Source organism: Megalops cyprinoides, chromosome 1, assembly GCF_013368585.1.
Source record: "Megalops cyprinoides isolate fMegCyp1 chromosome 1, fMegCyp1.pri, whole genome shotgun sequence".
Classification (NCBI taxonomy): Eukaryota; Metazoa; Chordata; class Actinopteri; order Elopiformes; family Megalopidae; genus Megalops; species Megalops cyprinoides.
The window spans coordinates 38,004,862-38,021,436 of NC_050583.1; the positions used below are offsets into that span (position 1 = coordinate 38,004,862).

At 38.7% G+C, this 16,575-nt stretch overlaps 1 protein-coding gene across 2 annotated transcripts in view; it reads left to right on the forward strand.

Annotated features, from left to right (window-relative positions):
• Positions 1-16,575, forward strand: part of LOC118780201 (acid-sensing ion channel 2-like) — a 266,399-nt gene that overhangs the window by 213,563 nt on the left and 36,261 nt on the right. For both annotated transcript variants that reach the window (XM_036532592.1, XM_036532581.1), the window contains one exon: positions 13,283-13,433. In XM_036532592.1, the coding sequence (XP_036388485.1) occupies positions 13,283-13,433 (151 nt within the window). The remainder of the gene's footprint in view (positions 1-13,282; positions 13,434-16,575) is intronic.

Here is a 16,575-nt window from a genome sequence, read left to right on the forward strand (position 1 = left end):
TGTCCTCTGCTAATAAAGCAGGTCTTCACAAATCAGGATTTCTTTAACCCAGTCACAAAGAATGCACAGCACCATTAATCACCGTCCATTTAAAAGAGAAAAGCCTCATTATTCATAAACTTCACCACATGCTCATGCACACTAGCAGTGACTGACATTGTCCTCTGTGCCTTTCTCAAATCTAAATTACATTACCTTGACAGGTCAAGCAGACCTCTGACTCATTTGCATATACAAAGGTGATGGTAAATGAATGTTATCAATAAAGGAAAAAAGATAAATAAAGTAATAAAGGCTTGTCAATACAAAATAGGCAAAGCCAGGTGTCATTAAAGCAGACTCTGACTGGTGCATTGTTAGCCAATTTGCATATAATTGATTGAGAAGATATTCACCAGATTATTGGTAAATGTCCACATACAAAATATTAAATACTTCCTGCAGCAATACACCAATGAATGACAGAGGTTTAACATGCTGTATGTATCTAACACAGTAATGCCAATGGTATTGAACCCCTCCCCCCAACACACATCATATTTGTCATATTTGCAGGTAACTTTTCAGGTATTGTATTTGGGCTGAAGAAATAGCCAAACAACAATTAAATGTTTTCTCCACTGAAAACTTCTGTGCTAACACTTACTGTAACTGTCATTTCTTACATTTAAACCAGTAAATGTACATCTTTATCACTGGCTCATCAGTCATATGAAAGAGACACAGTAAAAGTGTCTGTATTTGTTCCATCACCTTTTAGCTCCTTGCGTTTGGTAAAACCATTGCATTTCTAATTTACAGTATATTTCACTCAGCTATTCTGGTTGGTGTAATGCATCTTTTAGTGGCTGTGCATTTTCCTGTCTTGTTATTCCCATCTTATTTGCATCTTTCTTTAGAATACCATTTCATTATGCAGTGGTTTTATTTCTAATGCTGTTTTATTTTTCATAGCTTTCATACACAATGGCTGACTGCTGCATTGTTTCAAGATGCATGAACATGAGAAGTTATTTTCATTTTTCTTTTTTAATCCAGTAAACTGACACACAGAGCTTTACAAACACCTATATGGGCAATTTTATCATTTCAGTTGGCCAGCTATTTAAATTAACAATACTTCTCATTGAATTTCTGCATATGTATGAAGAATGCTTCCGAAGAACAATTTGTGTGTACTTTTTGTGCACTGTCTCACTGCGGTGTAGCAGAACAGAGGCCTTGTGCATGTGATTGATAAGGATTTAGATAAATAAAAGCAGAGTGACAGCCTTATCAGGAACCCCTTGCTGTCTCATCACAATCCACAATTTATCAGCCTGTCATTTACCTGTGAGTGACAGAGGGCATGGTTAAATAACACCTGAATGCTCCTTCCCTGCATTGTTTGATGACCAAATTTCCACCGTGCCCCCTCGCTGCTTCCATCAGCATGCTGGTTCCATCTACGGTCTTCGGTATTAGCTGGCTCCTGACGCTAACAGCCAGGAGGAAGATATGCTTTTCAGAAATGCTTTCTGACTGGCAGCATCCCATGAAAGGCTGGATAAACAACACACAGCTGAGTAATTCCATTATATCCAAGTCTATGAATTCCCCGGCTGAAATGCGTGGTTGTAACAATGTAGTTTCCTGCATTGTTACATGTTTCCCAAGTTGTCTAAAATGATCTGATTTCTTTGTACTGTATATACACTCCTGCAAAGCAAGTACTATGTCTTCTAGACATGGCCATCATTGAACAATATTTTCCAGAAACAACAGGAGCAATGTATAACAGCATTATACATTGCTCTACTGATGTATTATATTGTGTATATTATATGTGTAGTGTTTAGGTGAGTTCAGCAGAGCAGCAGTAGTTTAAAAAAAATCTGTAAAGTTTTGAAGTGTGACCACTGCTCTGGAAAAAGCATTTTTCATCCAGTTCATTAGTTTCATGGGAGCTTTAAGGTTCTATGACCCATAGATGTGTTGCCAGACTGAGCTGGAGGGTTGCATTAAACCTTAAAAAGGCAAGTGGCCCATAAAAATGAACTGGGCTGTTGTTCAGTAAATATATCTTTATTCCATTACTAATACCATCATTGGCCACAAAGTGGTGACCTTCATGTAAGTGTTACAATGAATTTTTATATGCCATGTATGTATGAGTGACAAAATGTCCATCTGCTTGATGCCTACGTCATGATTTAGCAGTCTGAGGGAAGACTGGCATTTGTGTTATTAAACCTCCAGCTCTGCTACTTAATAACAAAGTTGCAATGACTTTCTTATTGGAACTTCGGAAAAGATGATGTAAAACAGAGAGTTGGGATCATTTTCACAGGAATATTGAAATGCACATTGAACCCTAGCTAAATATATTGTCAGTTGCCCAATATGTCACCTTTGCTCACTGCCTTAAAAAGCCAGGCAGCCAGTGTCTGGAGATTGAATCTGCTCAGTTACTGAACAGACTCTTGCTGAATGTGGCTTTGCTTTCACGAATGAAAAAGAAAGACATTTGTGTCCCAGATGCTGTAAACAGGTGCTCATTCAGCCAGTTAGGCAGCGCAGCTTTGAGCAGATTGGGAGTTTTGCAAGGTTGCTTGGCAGAACATCCCAGTCTTTTTCTTTTTTTTATTCTTCTGTATGCCACAGATGTCGATGGCCTGCCAACAGCCTCCAATCTTATTAAGCCTCAACCTTTTCCATCTGAATGACTGTAAAAGTGAAAGATAGGATGTAATTGCTCCTGAGGCAGACTCTCCTTTGTTGCGCTTAAGATAAATTTAGATCCCTTGATTGTGCATTTGGGAGCCATTTAAACCCGCCTCCTGAATCGCAGAAGGCCGCGTAGAGCGGGCACACTGATGCAGGCGGATAAGGCTCTCAATACAAGTTTATCAAAAGCCTACATCAGCAGGTCCTGGCCGATTGCTGTTTCCCAGGCACTGAAGATGATTGCTTTGTTTACTTATCAGTCTTTTTATATGGGGATGTTTTTAAGGGGGCAGGAGCTCCACACTGATTTTATGTATTTTTTAAGCTGCCGTGCACTATTACACCTTCTTTCGGGTGATTCATATTTATGCATGATGACATCTGACTCTGGCAGCCATCATGAATTATGGATTGTATTTATATCACACCAGAGACTGCGGTTTTCACGTATCAGAGCGGGGCTATGACTGGTTCAGTGAATATTTCCAGATGGGTTCCCAATCACACTGAGCAGGCCTAAGCAACTCATCATTTCAATATATTGAAATGTACTCAATGGGAATGACGTCTGTGAAGCACCAACATCACAGTGAGGTCAGACAGGGTAGGCTTCTGATCTCATCCCCTTCCCTGGAAATTTCCATTGTTGTCATTGAGAAATGCTGTCCCAACTGCATAAGGATAAAATCCCAATTCATCTTAAATCTCTTCCTTTCCGCTTGTCAATAATGCTTCAATAATTCTTTTCTCTTCCATTTTGTTGGGTTTGTTCCAAGGTGCAAATTCTGGCCTGAGATAATTAGCAGTGGAGATCAGCGGTCATGGAAATGGAAATTTTAAAAATCCCTGGATGCAGGAATCATATGGATTCAAGGCAGAATTGCACGCATGTGAATATATTTGCAGATCCAGGCTAATCCTTTCCATTGGATATGCATTGGGGAGTTTTGTGCATATTCTGCTGCCAGGGATCATGCATATTGGTTTTATTTATGGAGTCATAAAGCACTGTATTTGACTTTGCAACAAATGTATTACTGCCAGTTGTTTGCATAATGTAAGATTGAGCTTCAGACGGTTCTGACAGTTCATGATATAAACACATTTTGATCCCCCCAATAACATGAAGTCAGTGAGCATGTCAATATGCTGCAAGACACAAACAACTTTATACAAGAAATCAACAGTTATACTGGACCAGAGGCACTAGGGCATTTTATGTGTAATTACAATTCTGTTGTGCAGTTTGCATTAAATTATGATCTGTGTGTGTATGGCGGATATATACATTTTCTTTAGATTAGGAACACCCTCATTATGCATGCGTCTTGGCGGAATTGCATCGGCTCGTACTCAGACCCCAGGATGACTATGTGCGAGAGATATTCTAAGGATTTTAATAGCACTCTCATTCACACCAAATATAAATCCACAACACTATTACTGCCACTACTGTAGTTGCAGATAATACAGCTTTGACTAAATGAGTGTTGAATGCAGTTCAATCGCAGTCACAAAACCCTTCAGCAAACAAATGATTTGAAAATGGAATATTTCTGCTATCAGCTACTCTTTAAAGGTAGAAGTGTTATTTCACGATACAACTAAACACAATACACCCACAGAGTATGTACTTACTTGTACATATACATAACATATTGTCCTGCTCTCTCTGTGATATAATATGCGCAGACTGGCATGAGCATATTTTATTGTATATTTTCCAGGTTGGTTTTGCGGGTTTTCTCACGTTACCCACAAAAATATCCTGATTCTTCAGTCCTGATCCTACGCTGGCAGAATGTCATTCTGAGTGATTTACCGTGACAGATACCTCCAAGAAGCTGCATACATTTTTGTCTCTTCCCAGAGGCCATGGTAGAATGGCTGGCTGTGTACCCTTATATTGATTGATAAAACAGTCATTATTTAGTCATTGGATGTTTAACAGCAATGTCACTGAACAACATTGTTTTCTTTGGGTCAGTGGGAAGTGTCTAAGTGTTTTTAAGCCAACACTGGAAACCTCAGTTTAAAGTGAAAAAAAATCTAAATTATTTATTCTTAATTATTATTAATTGTTATTTAGTGAGTGTTCTTTTCAAGTAGAACCTCGAATATATTGACATCCAGGAATTTGGAAATGTAATTTGAACTCAAAATTGAGCAACATGCTTCAGCATTGGTTACTTAACACAAAATATTGGAGAAAGCATATGCTGTTCAGGTGTTGATAAGGTACAGGACAGGACACTGCATAGCATTTGTTTGGTAAGGTATACAGTATGTGTGAAGTAATAGAAAATGTGTTTTTTGTCAGTTGACAGCATTCGAATCAGTACTGTAAGGGGTAAAATTAGTTTATGGAGAACATATGATTTGTACCTGTGAATAATTTAGCATGTTTGAAAGCATTTTTGTTTCAGATAGAAAAAACTAAGTGTCAGACCTATTTTTTCATATGTAGATATAATGAGTTTTGATCATTTATACATGTCAGAAACTTGACCTTTATGTACACTGAATGTAGTTTTGTAAGGCAACATATAATATTGTTAGTAGCTACAGCTGATGTCGAGTAAATATGTCCATGGCAAAATAGTCTTTTGTCCATTTATATTTTTTGAACTATATTATGCGCTTGCAAATCAAAGATATTCTGTTATTCATTGGCATAAAACTGCAGTTAATTCCCAGTGGTGCTCTATATTGGATGCAGATGCTGTGATGCAGCATGTGGTGCACAAATCTAATGCAGCCTTCAGTTTGGAATGGGACGTAAAACACCCTCCGCCCTCCAGAGCACATCTAAGAGGGGGTGTCATTGTGCCATGTGAACCACAGCATTACAATGGGGAACATGATGCAAAACCTTTTTACAGCAGATAAAAATACGTGCCTGAATTTCAGTAATTAAGACTCCATGAATCACCAATTTGAAGAGTTACTGACTGAGTGTTTGGATGGGAAAACTTAAGTATGAGTTACACCCGCAGTGAAAATCTGTGGCAGTCCTCCCATCACCCATCACTCCTGCTTGAGAAAAACAGGTGGGTGACAGTGGATCATCTCTTAGAAGTAATCAAAAAACAATCAGGCTGAATGTTTCCAGTGAACAGTGATTGATGATCTTTGCCTTGGGACACATCAGGAAGTGACAGTTTTACCTTGAGAGACAATAAACGCATGGGAGCAAAAAGCAATTAAATTTGTACAATAAAAACATTCATTTCCAAAATTGTATGACTAATCCCAACACTGATCCGACTGAGGCATTGCTAGGACTGCCATTTTTCTGCATTCCAAAGTACCACATAGACACATGGATTATGCCAATGGGGCCAGACAATCTGCCATGAAGTAATCCTGTAGCTCCAGGTTGAGGGCATGTGAACCTACTTCAAACATTTTTGCTTGCTGCTGAATACCCAATCATAGGGAAACATGCCATGGCTGGGCACTCAAATAATCAGTAACAGTCCAAAATTAAATTGGCAGTACGTCATGTTGAATTGTTTTGCTATGCTGGGTGCAGAATGTATTGAGATGCAAGAGGACGTCCACAGGCAGGTTTAGGTGGAGGTGTCGTGGCATGGACTACAAAACAGTATGGATTGAGACCACAGTCCCAGTGATGATGGGTGGATCCTTATCTATGCAACACAGCTGAAACAATATTCTGCCCATAAAGACTATAGCTTTTTGTACAAAATAATGCCCTCACATTAATGCAGGACATTGCACAGCAACATGTTTCACACATTTCTCATAATTTTCTGCCACAGATAACTGATAAACCTACCCCCCCCCCCAAACATGAACCCAAAAGGGCACCTGTAGTATGTTCTGAGTTAGTGGGTGCTTCATTGGGAACACATCTTGACCACAATCACATGCACTTGCTGAGTTGGTTGCAACAGTGCAACATGCTTTCTCGAAGAAATAAACTCTCTTGCACTGGTGATACTGTATAAGGTACAAGCATTGATAGTTGTAAACGGATGACACACAAGATACTGAACTCTTTGCATGGAAAACAAGCCCCCACTTGGTATTTTAACTCCAATGATTTGAATACAGGTTGAAAGATTGGTATGTTTGATGATTACACTATGTGTGGTGTGTTTTTATTCTGGCAAAAATGGAATCACTTTATATTTGGTTTTTGTTTATGAAAGGATTTCAGCCAGAATTATGCATTTGTTTGTGTACAGGCCAAAGGTCTGGTTCTATGTGTCAGCTCAGTGGCCCATCAGCACATGCCCCCTCTGAGCTTAACCACAACAAACATAAAAGATTTTACCAGGATCTGCAGAGATCCCTTTTAGCTCTGAGTCTTTGTCTCAGATTCTCAGAGCAGGCTGCCACCTGTGGTGTGCACATAGTGGGCGGGCTCTCCATCCAAGCGAAAAAGAGGTCCAAAGGGAAGGGATCAGTGAGCCGCAGCATATTGGCAGGGTGTAATTGATGAGCTCATCCTGCGGAGGTGAAGCCAACGCCGCAGCTCCTCCAATTTAAGTGCCATTAAACTCAGAATGTACCACGGCGTGGACAATGATCAGAGGCAGATGTACACCATGACATTAATAATGATTTTTATTCTTTGAAGCAGTCAGGGGAGTAAGTCATTTTTATGGCATGAGTATTTTGCAGTGGCAGGATAAATATTGCATCAGCAGCAGCCACGGTTACCCGTTGAACTGTGTAAGGGCTCTTAAGAGCAATCGTGAAGGTGTTCTGATTCAATTAACAGTTTGACGCTGGTTTTGTCAACCCCGGTCCTCATTTTTGTTAATGATCCTAAGCAGCTCAGCCCAGACTGGAGGGAAGTGTACGTGGTGCTCTTAAAGAGCAGTATGCGTCTCTGTTAGATTAACCGCCCAACCTTGTTGCCAGGTACGCTCCCACTGAGCTGTATTAAATTATTCATTGTCATGCAAGACGCTGCAGCACAGCAGGAAAGTGCAGACCAGCAAGTCACAGCACTTTACTGAACTCTACTTTCCTATCCGTACTGTTCTGCATTGTTACACTTCTCACTGCTTTTGCCAAAATAGGCCACCTAAGAAGTCCACATTTCTTCACCTAAGAAAACCACATTAGAAAAGAATACCGTCTATCTATTCTAAAAGCAAATCCCATTGCAAACATGCAGTAAGTGCCCCTTCAAATTTTCATCTCAGTAATGAATCAATGTCTGTCCTGTGGTTCACAGAAGGAAGGAAACTTCAAAGAGACAAATACCTGTGAATAAAAAATGTCACACAGAGGTGATCGTTTCACCACACCAAGGCTCATCATGTGATCCTGCTATCTAACAGGAGATGGGCAGAATCACCATGAAATTAGAAATATGTTGTATGGATGTGTAGAATATTAATCCTGGGTATGCCAGCCATTTTTATTGGAAAGATGTACAAGGGCATGATGGATCTGTGTTCCATGCATCATTGCCTTTCTGTAGTTGAGGAATTTTGCCTCTTGGTCACCTTCACTGTGGACTATTTAATTGTGGGTGATGGGAGGCCTGCATTTAATGTGCCTGCTAAATAGCATTATCCCATTTCTACAGTCCATACAGGAATTGAAATTAGGTCGTTATAATAAATAAGAAGGATATTGACCCACACCTTATTAGTTTAATTGCATCATGAAATAAAGAAATTAATAAATGAGTCAAAGAAAATAGTTCCGTGCTTGGATTATTCATGGTGTATTCACTGGAGTAATAGAGGTTGTGGAGGAGGGGAAGATCACTCATAAATGCTATTTGGAATAACTTTTAAAGCACAAAGAGTAAATTAGGATGAATGGGTGACAGACAGAGTATCTGCTGATATATGTTGTGTCCAGACATATTTCAGTGAAATGGTCTGGTGGCTGGAGGTTTGGCCAAACTTGATACAAATGTACAGAGAAACCAACTTTTGAGGGAGACAACAAATATAGAGAAACAGTAACAACTTCAACAGTACTGTCAGTGGTTTGAGGGCAATGTGAGCCACAAGGCATGCAGTGAGAAAAACAGAGAGTGCTGGTAAATAAAAAATATATAAAGTAAAGTATATAGAGAAGCTTGCTGCAAGTAAACCTCAAGACATTTTCTTCTGTCATTATCTGACAGGGAAAGAAAGCAGAAAAAATAATGTACAAAGAGTTTGGGAGAAAGTGTTTTATTGAAACATAATTCAAGCTCTTTCGCCTGAACAGGGAGTTGCAATGCAGCAAGACCTTTGTTGATTGTTATAGCCAAACTATAGTACCTGAGAAACCCTATAATCGCAGCAGAAAACACTTTTTCATTCAGATAAAGGACAGTATAAAAGACAGCCCCAGCTAGCATCTCGTTCTACCACGCTTCAGCTGCAGGACCAGATTGTAATGGTAATACTTCTTCACAATTCTGCTTCCTGAACAAATGACCTCTATTATCATGAAAGGCTTATGCACAAAGGCAGCATGTTCTTAAGCACTGTAATGGTGGAGAGAGGCAGCTGGACAAGGTAAGCTCTGCTGGTTCAGCGCCAGAGCATTGAGAGGTTCATGGTTTCACAATTCCATTCCCTTCCATGAATCAAATAATACATCAAAAGAAAATAAGGTCAGTCAGTGGCTTCTGATCAAATGAATTCAGCAACTGAAAATCTTGTCTCCATCCACGAAAGACCCAAAAGGTCAATTTGGTAACCTCATTACCTGTGTCACCTTTCCGATAGATATCTCATGACACTGAGGATGGATTTTGTCTGACACAATGCTCTGAGGTGCCCTGTCTTTTTCCTGGTTTGCAAATTAAATTTTATCTGTTGACAAGGATGTGTAATTGCTGCTTGCTCCCATTTCTGCATGGACTTTGTCTTTTCATCTAGAGGCTCACTCATCACTAATTACCACAGGGTAATGATGATGAAATGCTAAAACAATGACATTTAACATTTCATTTCAGGAAATGAAAACCATCTGGATATTTGTTTAAAGATATTTATATGACTTTCTGAAGGTCAGATTCAGTACGCCTTTAACCCTCTTGATCTTTCTGTACTAAAAACTGAATGTACAAAGATGATATAAACAGAATTGATGAAAGGTCTTCCACCTCATTAAACAACGGCTCCAGAATTTATGATTTAGCACAATAAAATCACTAGACCACTGAGCTGTAATGCCTTCAGCTGGAATAAAGGACCAAAGGACCAAAGGCTTTCATTGTATGAACTGTGCATGCAATAAACCTGTGCTTATTAATTACAAGGTTTATTTTATTTAGATTAATACTTGGGTACACAACTGAGGGTTGTGTACACTTATTCTTCCACAAGTTTGTAGAATTCATATGTAAAATCATATTTTTTTCTGCTTCTGCTGACAAAATACTGCAGGTTCTCAGCTGAGTATTACTGCAAATACGGAGAAACTGGCAATAGTACTACCACATGCCAAGGAAGCTTGTACTGGTTTCAGTTCACAGAATATTCTCAGAAATTCCTAATCCAGAAGTAGAAAAACTGCAATTCACCATACAGGGGAAGCAAAGCAGTAGCAGTAACTATTTACCTATGGGTGACACCACAATGAGGCTGAACTATTTCCTTATGAATACTTCACAAACTCAAAGATGAAGCAGTGTGATGTCCCTTGCTATCTGTCTGAAGACAATGTTCTAGTGAAGCTCCAGTGATGATGTAAGTAAAAGGTCATTTGTGTTTGAAAATCTTTGGGGTTAAAACATATAGACTGCTGACACATTTATTCACTTTTGCATTGAATTTAATGAAAATTAGAATGCACCTTCACCAAAGAGAATGATATAAATGTTGTTTTTAAAAGCAATAAAAAGAAAAAGCATTATCTATGGAGGGAAAACACAAGATGAAGTCACAAAGGAGCAATATGTTTCATTTTCCTTCTAATTTAAATGAACCCCTGCTTGCTGAGAAGATTAATATACTGTGAAATTAGAAAGCAAAACAGAGATTATGGTGTGAGAGCATTCAGGAAATGACACTCCTAAAAGCTTTTTTTTGCATTGGTTATGGTAAGTGAGTCTGTATCAGCTTCAGAACTCCGTAAAGCAGCAATGTTCTCCGCAGTTGTTTCCAGAGGGTACATGTTTATTCAGTACAATTGTGATTAAGTCTGAGTCTTTCTGTTTGGTATATCTCTTTAACCAGATTACCAGTGTAGGGCTTCCAACATCTGAAGCCAGACAAAATGTGGAGGGGGAAATTGGATTTCATCATTCTTTGAGAAGTAACCATTATCAAATGGAGCTGAAGAGAAATTTGACATGTAGGTATTCAAAGTAAATATGTTTCCCTTAGAGTGTTTGCGTCTGTATTCATAGGATACAGCATAAGACAATGCAACCAGGTTTTTGAGTCAGACTGTTCTGAGCTTTCACTTTATGTAACAAAAGAATCAATCATTGCTGTTGCAAACACCAATATGTACCATCAAACTGCTGTCTCAATCAGAAAAACGGTGGAAGAAGGTCCAAGAGAGTCTACTCTGTCACTTAAATGAATTTCCACATCACGCGTATGAGCAAATCTCTGTAGCAGAGACATTATGTGATATTTGTCAGGTTCCTGTGGGGTATTTTTTTCTCAGCATGTCTGTGAGTTTCCCCAACTGTCGTCACCCACATCTCAGTCAGTCTAGTCTAGTGTTTGCCTTTTTGCCCCTGTGTCAATCCTGTGAACCCAAGCTCCTCACTGATACTGGAGTGATAATCACACCAAGAGTGACTGACAGAGGTCTGTGCTGGAGACTAAACTTTCTTCCTCAAAAAGATACCTGTTGAGTCATCTGTGGAATTAGATCACTGCACCTCTGTCATAACAGGGGGCAGGCAATTCTACTCTGAAAATACCAGGCAGGCACATACAGCTGTGATGCAACAAAGCTAAATTGGGAGTCAGACTACCGGTGTTAACTTGGAAAAATTGTTTGACTCCACAGTGACATTTACCTAGACTGAAATAAGCAGCAACAAATGTGTGAAAAGGCGCCATTTGACTCATTGGAATTCCTAATCAGTGCTCTGCAATATCAAGATCAGCCAGGCATATAGTTGCTGGTGGTGGATTATGCAATGCCTTGTTCAGCTGTAATGATTCTCGGTTTCAAATGATAATGCCTTCCTTACAGATTTCAGTCATGTTTATGCATTACTATATCTGTCACTCAGTGGAGTGGAGGGCAACCATCAGTGAAAATTTTTTGAATGCACATTTCCTTACCTCTGTCTGGGGTCCCTTATCTCCATGCATATGGATGATATGTGTTGAATTATTTTATCCATACTGTCTATCTATTGATTTATTTTAATGTTCAGGAGAGGAGACTGCAATATCAGCCAAGCCCCTCAGGTCTGCTGACATCCCTGTTTGAGCGCTGAAGAGAAACTGATGAATGATTGTACTACCCTGAAGACACAAACAAACTATGTAGTGGTCCAGGGTACATCTGAGTTTATTATTTGTTGAGACATGTTGGAGACTGCTCAGCTCAGATGATTATAGGACAACATATGTCATACTCTTGGCCTTTGCTGTTTGATTATCAGTTTAATATTACAATACAGTTGTTGTGGATGTCATTCTTAGCGAGGAATGCAAATCGGAGACAGCTGAAGCAATTTGGTGGAGGAAAAAGTGTTGGCAAATGAATGTCCAGCAAGAAGAAGGAAGGATTTTAGAAGTCTTCATCTGACACGGGGAATTGCCTCATTGTGTTTTTCACTCAGCTTTTTTGCACTTCTGGTATCCCCATTAAAAGAGAGAAGTTTTTTGTATCTGGCCCTCTTTTTACCTTCTAAATGTTTGTTTGATAGATGTCTCAGAGACACTCTGTTGAGCAGTCAATTTCCTTGCCACAACAATCTCTGTTGAGGTTATCTTCTGCTTTTCTTCTGTGTTTCTCTTTCTTCACTTTTTACAAAGACGTAATGCAGAAATATCTGTGATTATCCGCATATAATCTACAGCACAAAAACAGAGCACTCTTAACGGTATAATCCTGACTAATGCATTCACTCACCTAGAGGAGCTGTACATCTGGGAGAAAAGCTAATCTGTGCAATGTGCATTAGGCTATTAGTAAAACATAAAATAATTCTCCCATTTGAGGTAATCTTGTTTGTTTATTTGGGGTGTTGGGACATTGAGGGTATATATTAACTATGGTGAGTACTGAGTGTACAGTCTTTCAGTTATTATGAAATACTAAATGATTTGTGCGTTGTGGAGTGGGTCTGTGAAATTCATATACCGCCAGGTAAAGGTACAAAACGTGTTTTCTTATTTCTAAAGAAAAACATTGTTGAACAGTGTGATGCCTTAAGAAGGCTGTTGGCTCTAACAACAGCTCAATCAATAAGCCAAAACAAGATGTGGCTAAGCAGGGAACAGAATTAAAGAACGGAAACTCTTAAAGAAAAATGAAAAGCAGATTAGCAGAATATAAATTGTCTTTGTTGGGTGCAGTGACTGTATATTGTATGTAGCTGAAGTCTGTAATCACCTGCTTCCAAGGCTCCACAACTGACCCTGCTTCCCATTTGCCTTTATCGCAGGTCTTCACTAGGTATGGCAAGTGCTACATGTTCAACGCAGCCGAGGAAGGGAAGACTCTGCGCACCACAGTGAAGGGGGGAACAGGGAACGGACTGGAGATCATGCTGGATATTCAGCAGGATGAATACCTTCCTGTGTGGGGTGAGACAGGTGCAGTAAGACCAGATGCCAAGAAATACATTTGTCGCAGTTTTCCTACTGTCTACACCAGGCTGATTTTAACAAAATCAGAATGTAGTTGTATGACAGTGTCTCAAGTCAATTGTGTAAATGATTCTTAAGAATGCTTTGGTAAGAATTCTTAAATTTTTCAGCACTGACAAAAATGCATTTAACATCTGTCTTCATCATTTAATATTTATTACTGCCAGTAACCCACAACTCTGTATTTCACACACACGCACACACACACACACTACCACCTTCTCCAACAAAAGAGCCTGGGGGATGTATACATAGGTGTTTGAAGCAAGTGCTTCACCTGACTGAAAGGCAGACACCATTGTTCAGCAATGTGTACAGGTGTACATTCGGAGTTTTCTGGGTGCTTTTGCATTCATCATCAAAAACAGAAGCACACACAAACACGCCCATTTTCCTTACAATCATGTCATTGAACTCTTGCATCATCACAGTATTACTGTTAAAATATAGCACCTGGACATATCTAATTGGAGTGAAGTAAAATTATTTGATTATTTGGCACACACATATGATTTGTGTGCTCACGATTGGGGATTTTTAAGATAATCATTGTTTTGAAGTTACCTGACATGTTGCTGTGAACTCAAGATAATAGTTGTGTCTAGCCTCAAGAAATCACTGCTACTAGTAATATTTGTAATAAATATTTCTTGTTTTCATATTTCAATATATCAGTATTAAAAACAGTAAATATGTCAATGATAATGGGCTTGCAAGCAATGTTAGAATTTGTTTTGCAATACAAAAAACACATTTCTCATTGGACTGCATTGCTGCTGTAGTAGAGCATGAGACACTTTTAGGGGGCAATAATGACCCTGCCATTTTATGCTCTCTGATGCTCATCAAAATGCCAGAGAGGTACTTTTATACATCACAAATTTTGAAGGTAATGACTATATACTGGTCGATTAATGAAGTGATATAAAAAATGTCTTTGGTGCCTTGATCCCACAGAGTTTTATGCATGCACCTCATAGTGTAATTTGGGCTATGTCACAGACATGTTGCTGTTTGTTAATAATCCAAGAAAATGCAGCATGATCATAGGTAAGTTTTTCATAAAATAAAATGAAACATACCCTTTCAGAAAAAAACAGAAGACCACATATTTTTCATCAGTATTTATTCCAGTTTAACAAGTTTACATTTGTTTACATTTTCAATCAAATGCAGCTAATGGAAATAAATCAACCAAAGCACTCTTTCAACTTTTTAAGTTTAAACAGAGCACTGGAGAGGCCTACACATGGCATTTCTGCTCAGATAAATTATTAGATAAGCATGTGCTGATGTTGAAAAAAGGCAAGCATTCAACTTCACAGTGAACACCAAATTTCATGAATCTGCTCTATCAGCTCTGTGAAGGGTGAAGGAAGGATTTTGATCCAAAGCAGATCTTTGTAGGTAATGCCTAGTCTAGTAGCTGCCTCCTCTGTTTTGTCATTAAGGGGTTTACACTTGTGCCTCAGTTGCTGCCTCTGGGGTGGATCTGTATTTTGTCATTTTGGAGGGTGTATACTCAACATAAGGTAGGTGCTGATCTGTCATTAATGTGAATATCAGATCATTCATCTTTTGAGGTGGGCAAATCTCGAGGACCTGCAGTTTTTTCAAAAAAACTTTTACAAAAGCAGATTATTGAGAGCAGAAACAACAAATGATCTGACTTCTAATCCAAGCGATGACTTGAATTCAAACTATTAGGATGCAAGACGACTGAAAAACCAAACTGTGCTGAATTTTTCAACTCTGAAATAATGCAATTCATTATTGCCTTTAAAGACTTCATTTAACTGCTTATCTTGGCTCCGAGTGGGATGCAGCTGATTGCATCTCTTGAGACTAAGCCTGACCCAGAATTCAATAATCCTATCTTAAGTCCAAGATTCATTTCTGTTCTGTGCAGGCTACAAATCCTAAAATCCAAACTTCAATGTTTGATCTAGCCATCAGTCCTGGGGTGATAATGCTCTTTCCAATATTCTGAAGTCTCTCAGATATCACTTTGCTGCCATCCTCCTAGGGCAGCAATTGACATTATCCTCCAGTAAAGGTTACCACATGAATAAGATGTTGCCATCTGGCTTACAAGGAAGCTAATGAAAGTAAAGACAGTTTAATTATTGAGGTATCAAACAGCCAGATGAAATCAGCTTTGTTTTTGTGTATGAGGCTGAACACTGTATGTTTGACACCCAGTCTGTTCAGAAAATGGACTCCTGAAATCTTTTTGTGTGTCTGAGTAGAAGACCAGAAATACAGTTGAATTACTTGAAAGACAGACACTGCCACCAGCGATAATTTCTCAGTCTGGTCAATTGGCATGAAAATGAGGTATCAGCTCACAGTAATATTTCTGCCCAATAAAAATGATACAATATAATACTGGAGTTGCTCTCCCTAGTTTGATTTGAATCAAGGAAGTGTGTTTGTGACAACCATTGCCCATAACACAGAAGAAATTTAAACTGGTGAACATCTCCACAAAAATGCTTTAAGTGTAAAAAAACAGCAAGTTAGTCACACATGCTTCGCAATTATTCTCCATAAGTCAGTAAAAAGACTTGCAATAATAGGTCTTCTGTTAAAATGATTGATATTAAAATGAAATCATGATGCACATTGTGTGACATTACCACACACAAACTAGACAATCATTATTCCTAATCACACCTATGCCAAAGCTAGTCAATATTATCTATACTCATCCATGTAACTTGCTATTGTGTTTTTGCATGTGGTGTATGCTTACTGTAACCTTGCTTTGTTTTGATATTGATTGTCTTACCAGCAGCTGGTCTGCTATAAACCCACCAGTTTAGCTAGATAGGGAGACAGGTGCCTAGCCAATGACTATACTAGCAAGTTAAGTCTTTTGATTAGTAGCTTAGCTAGCTAATCAGCTAAAACTCTAAAAATTTTGGTAGCTTTCATGCACAGGAAAGGGTTATTGTATTTTTTCTGACAAAGATAAAAAGTGCTTTGTAATTTGCTACAATGAGTAGAAGTGGCAATTGCAGAAATATAGGGAGAGACCAATGGTAAAAAATTATAAATTGAGAGTCTGGAGCATTACTGATAATGT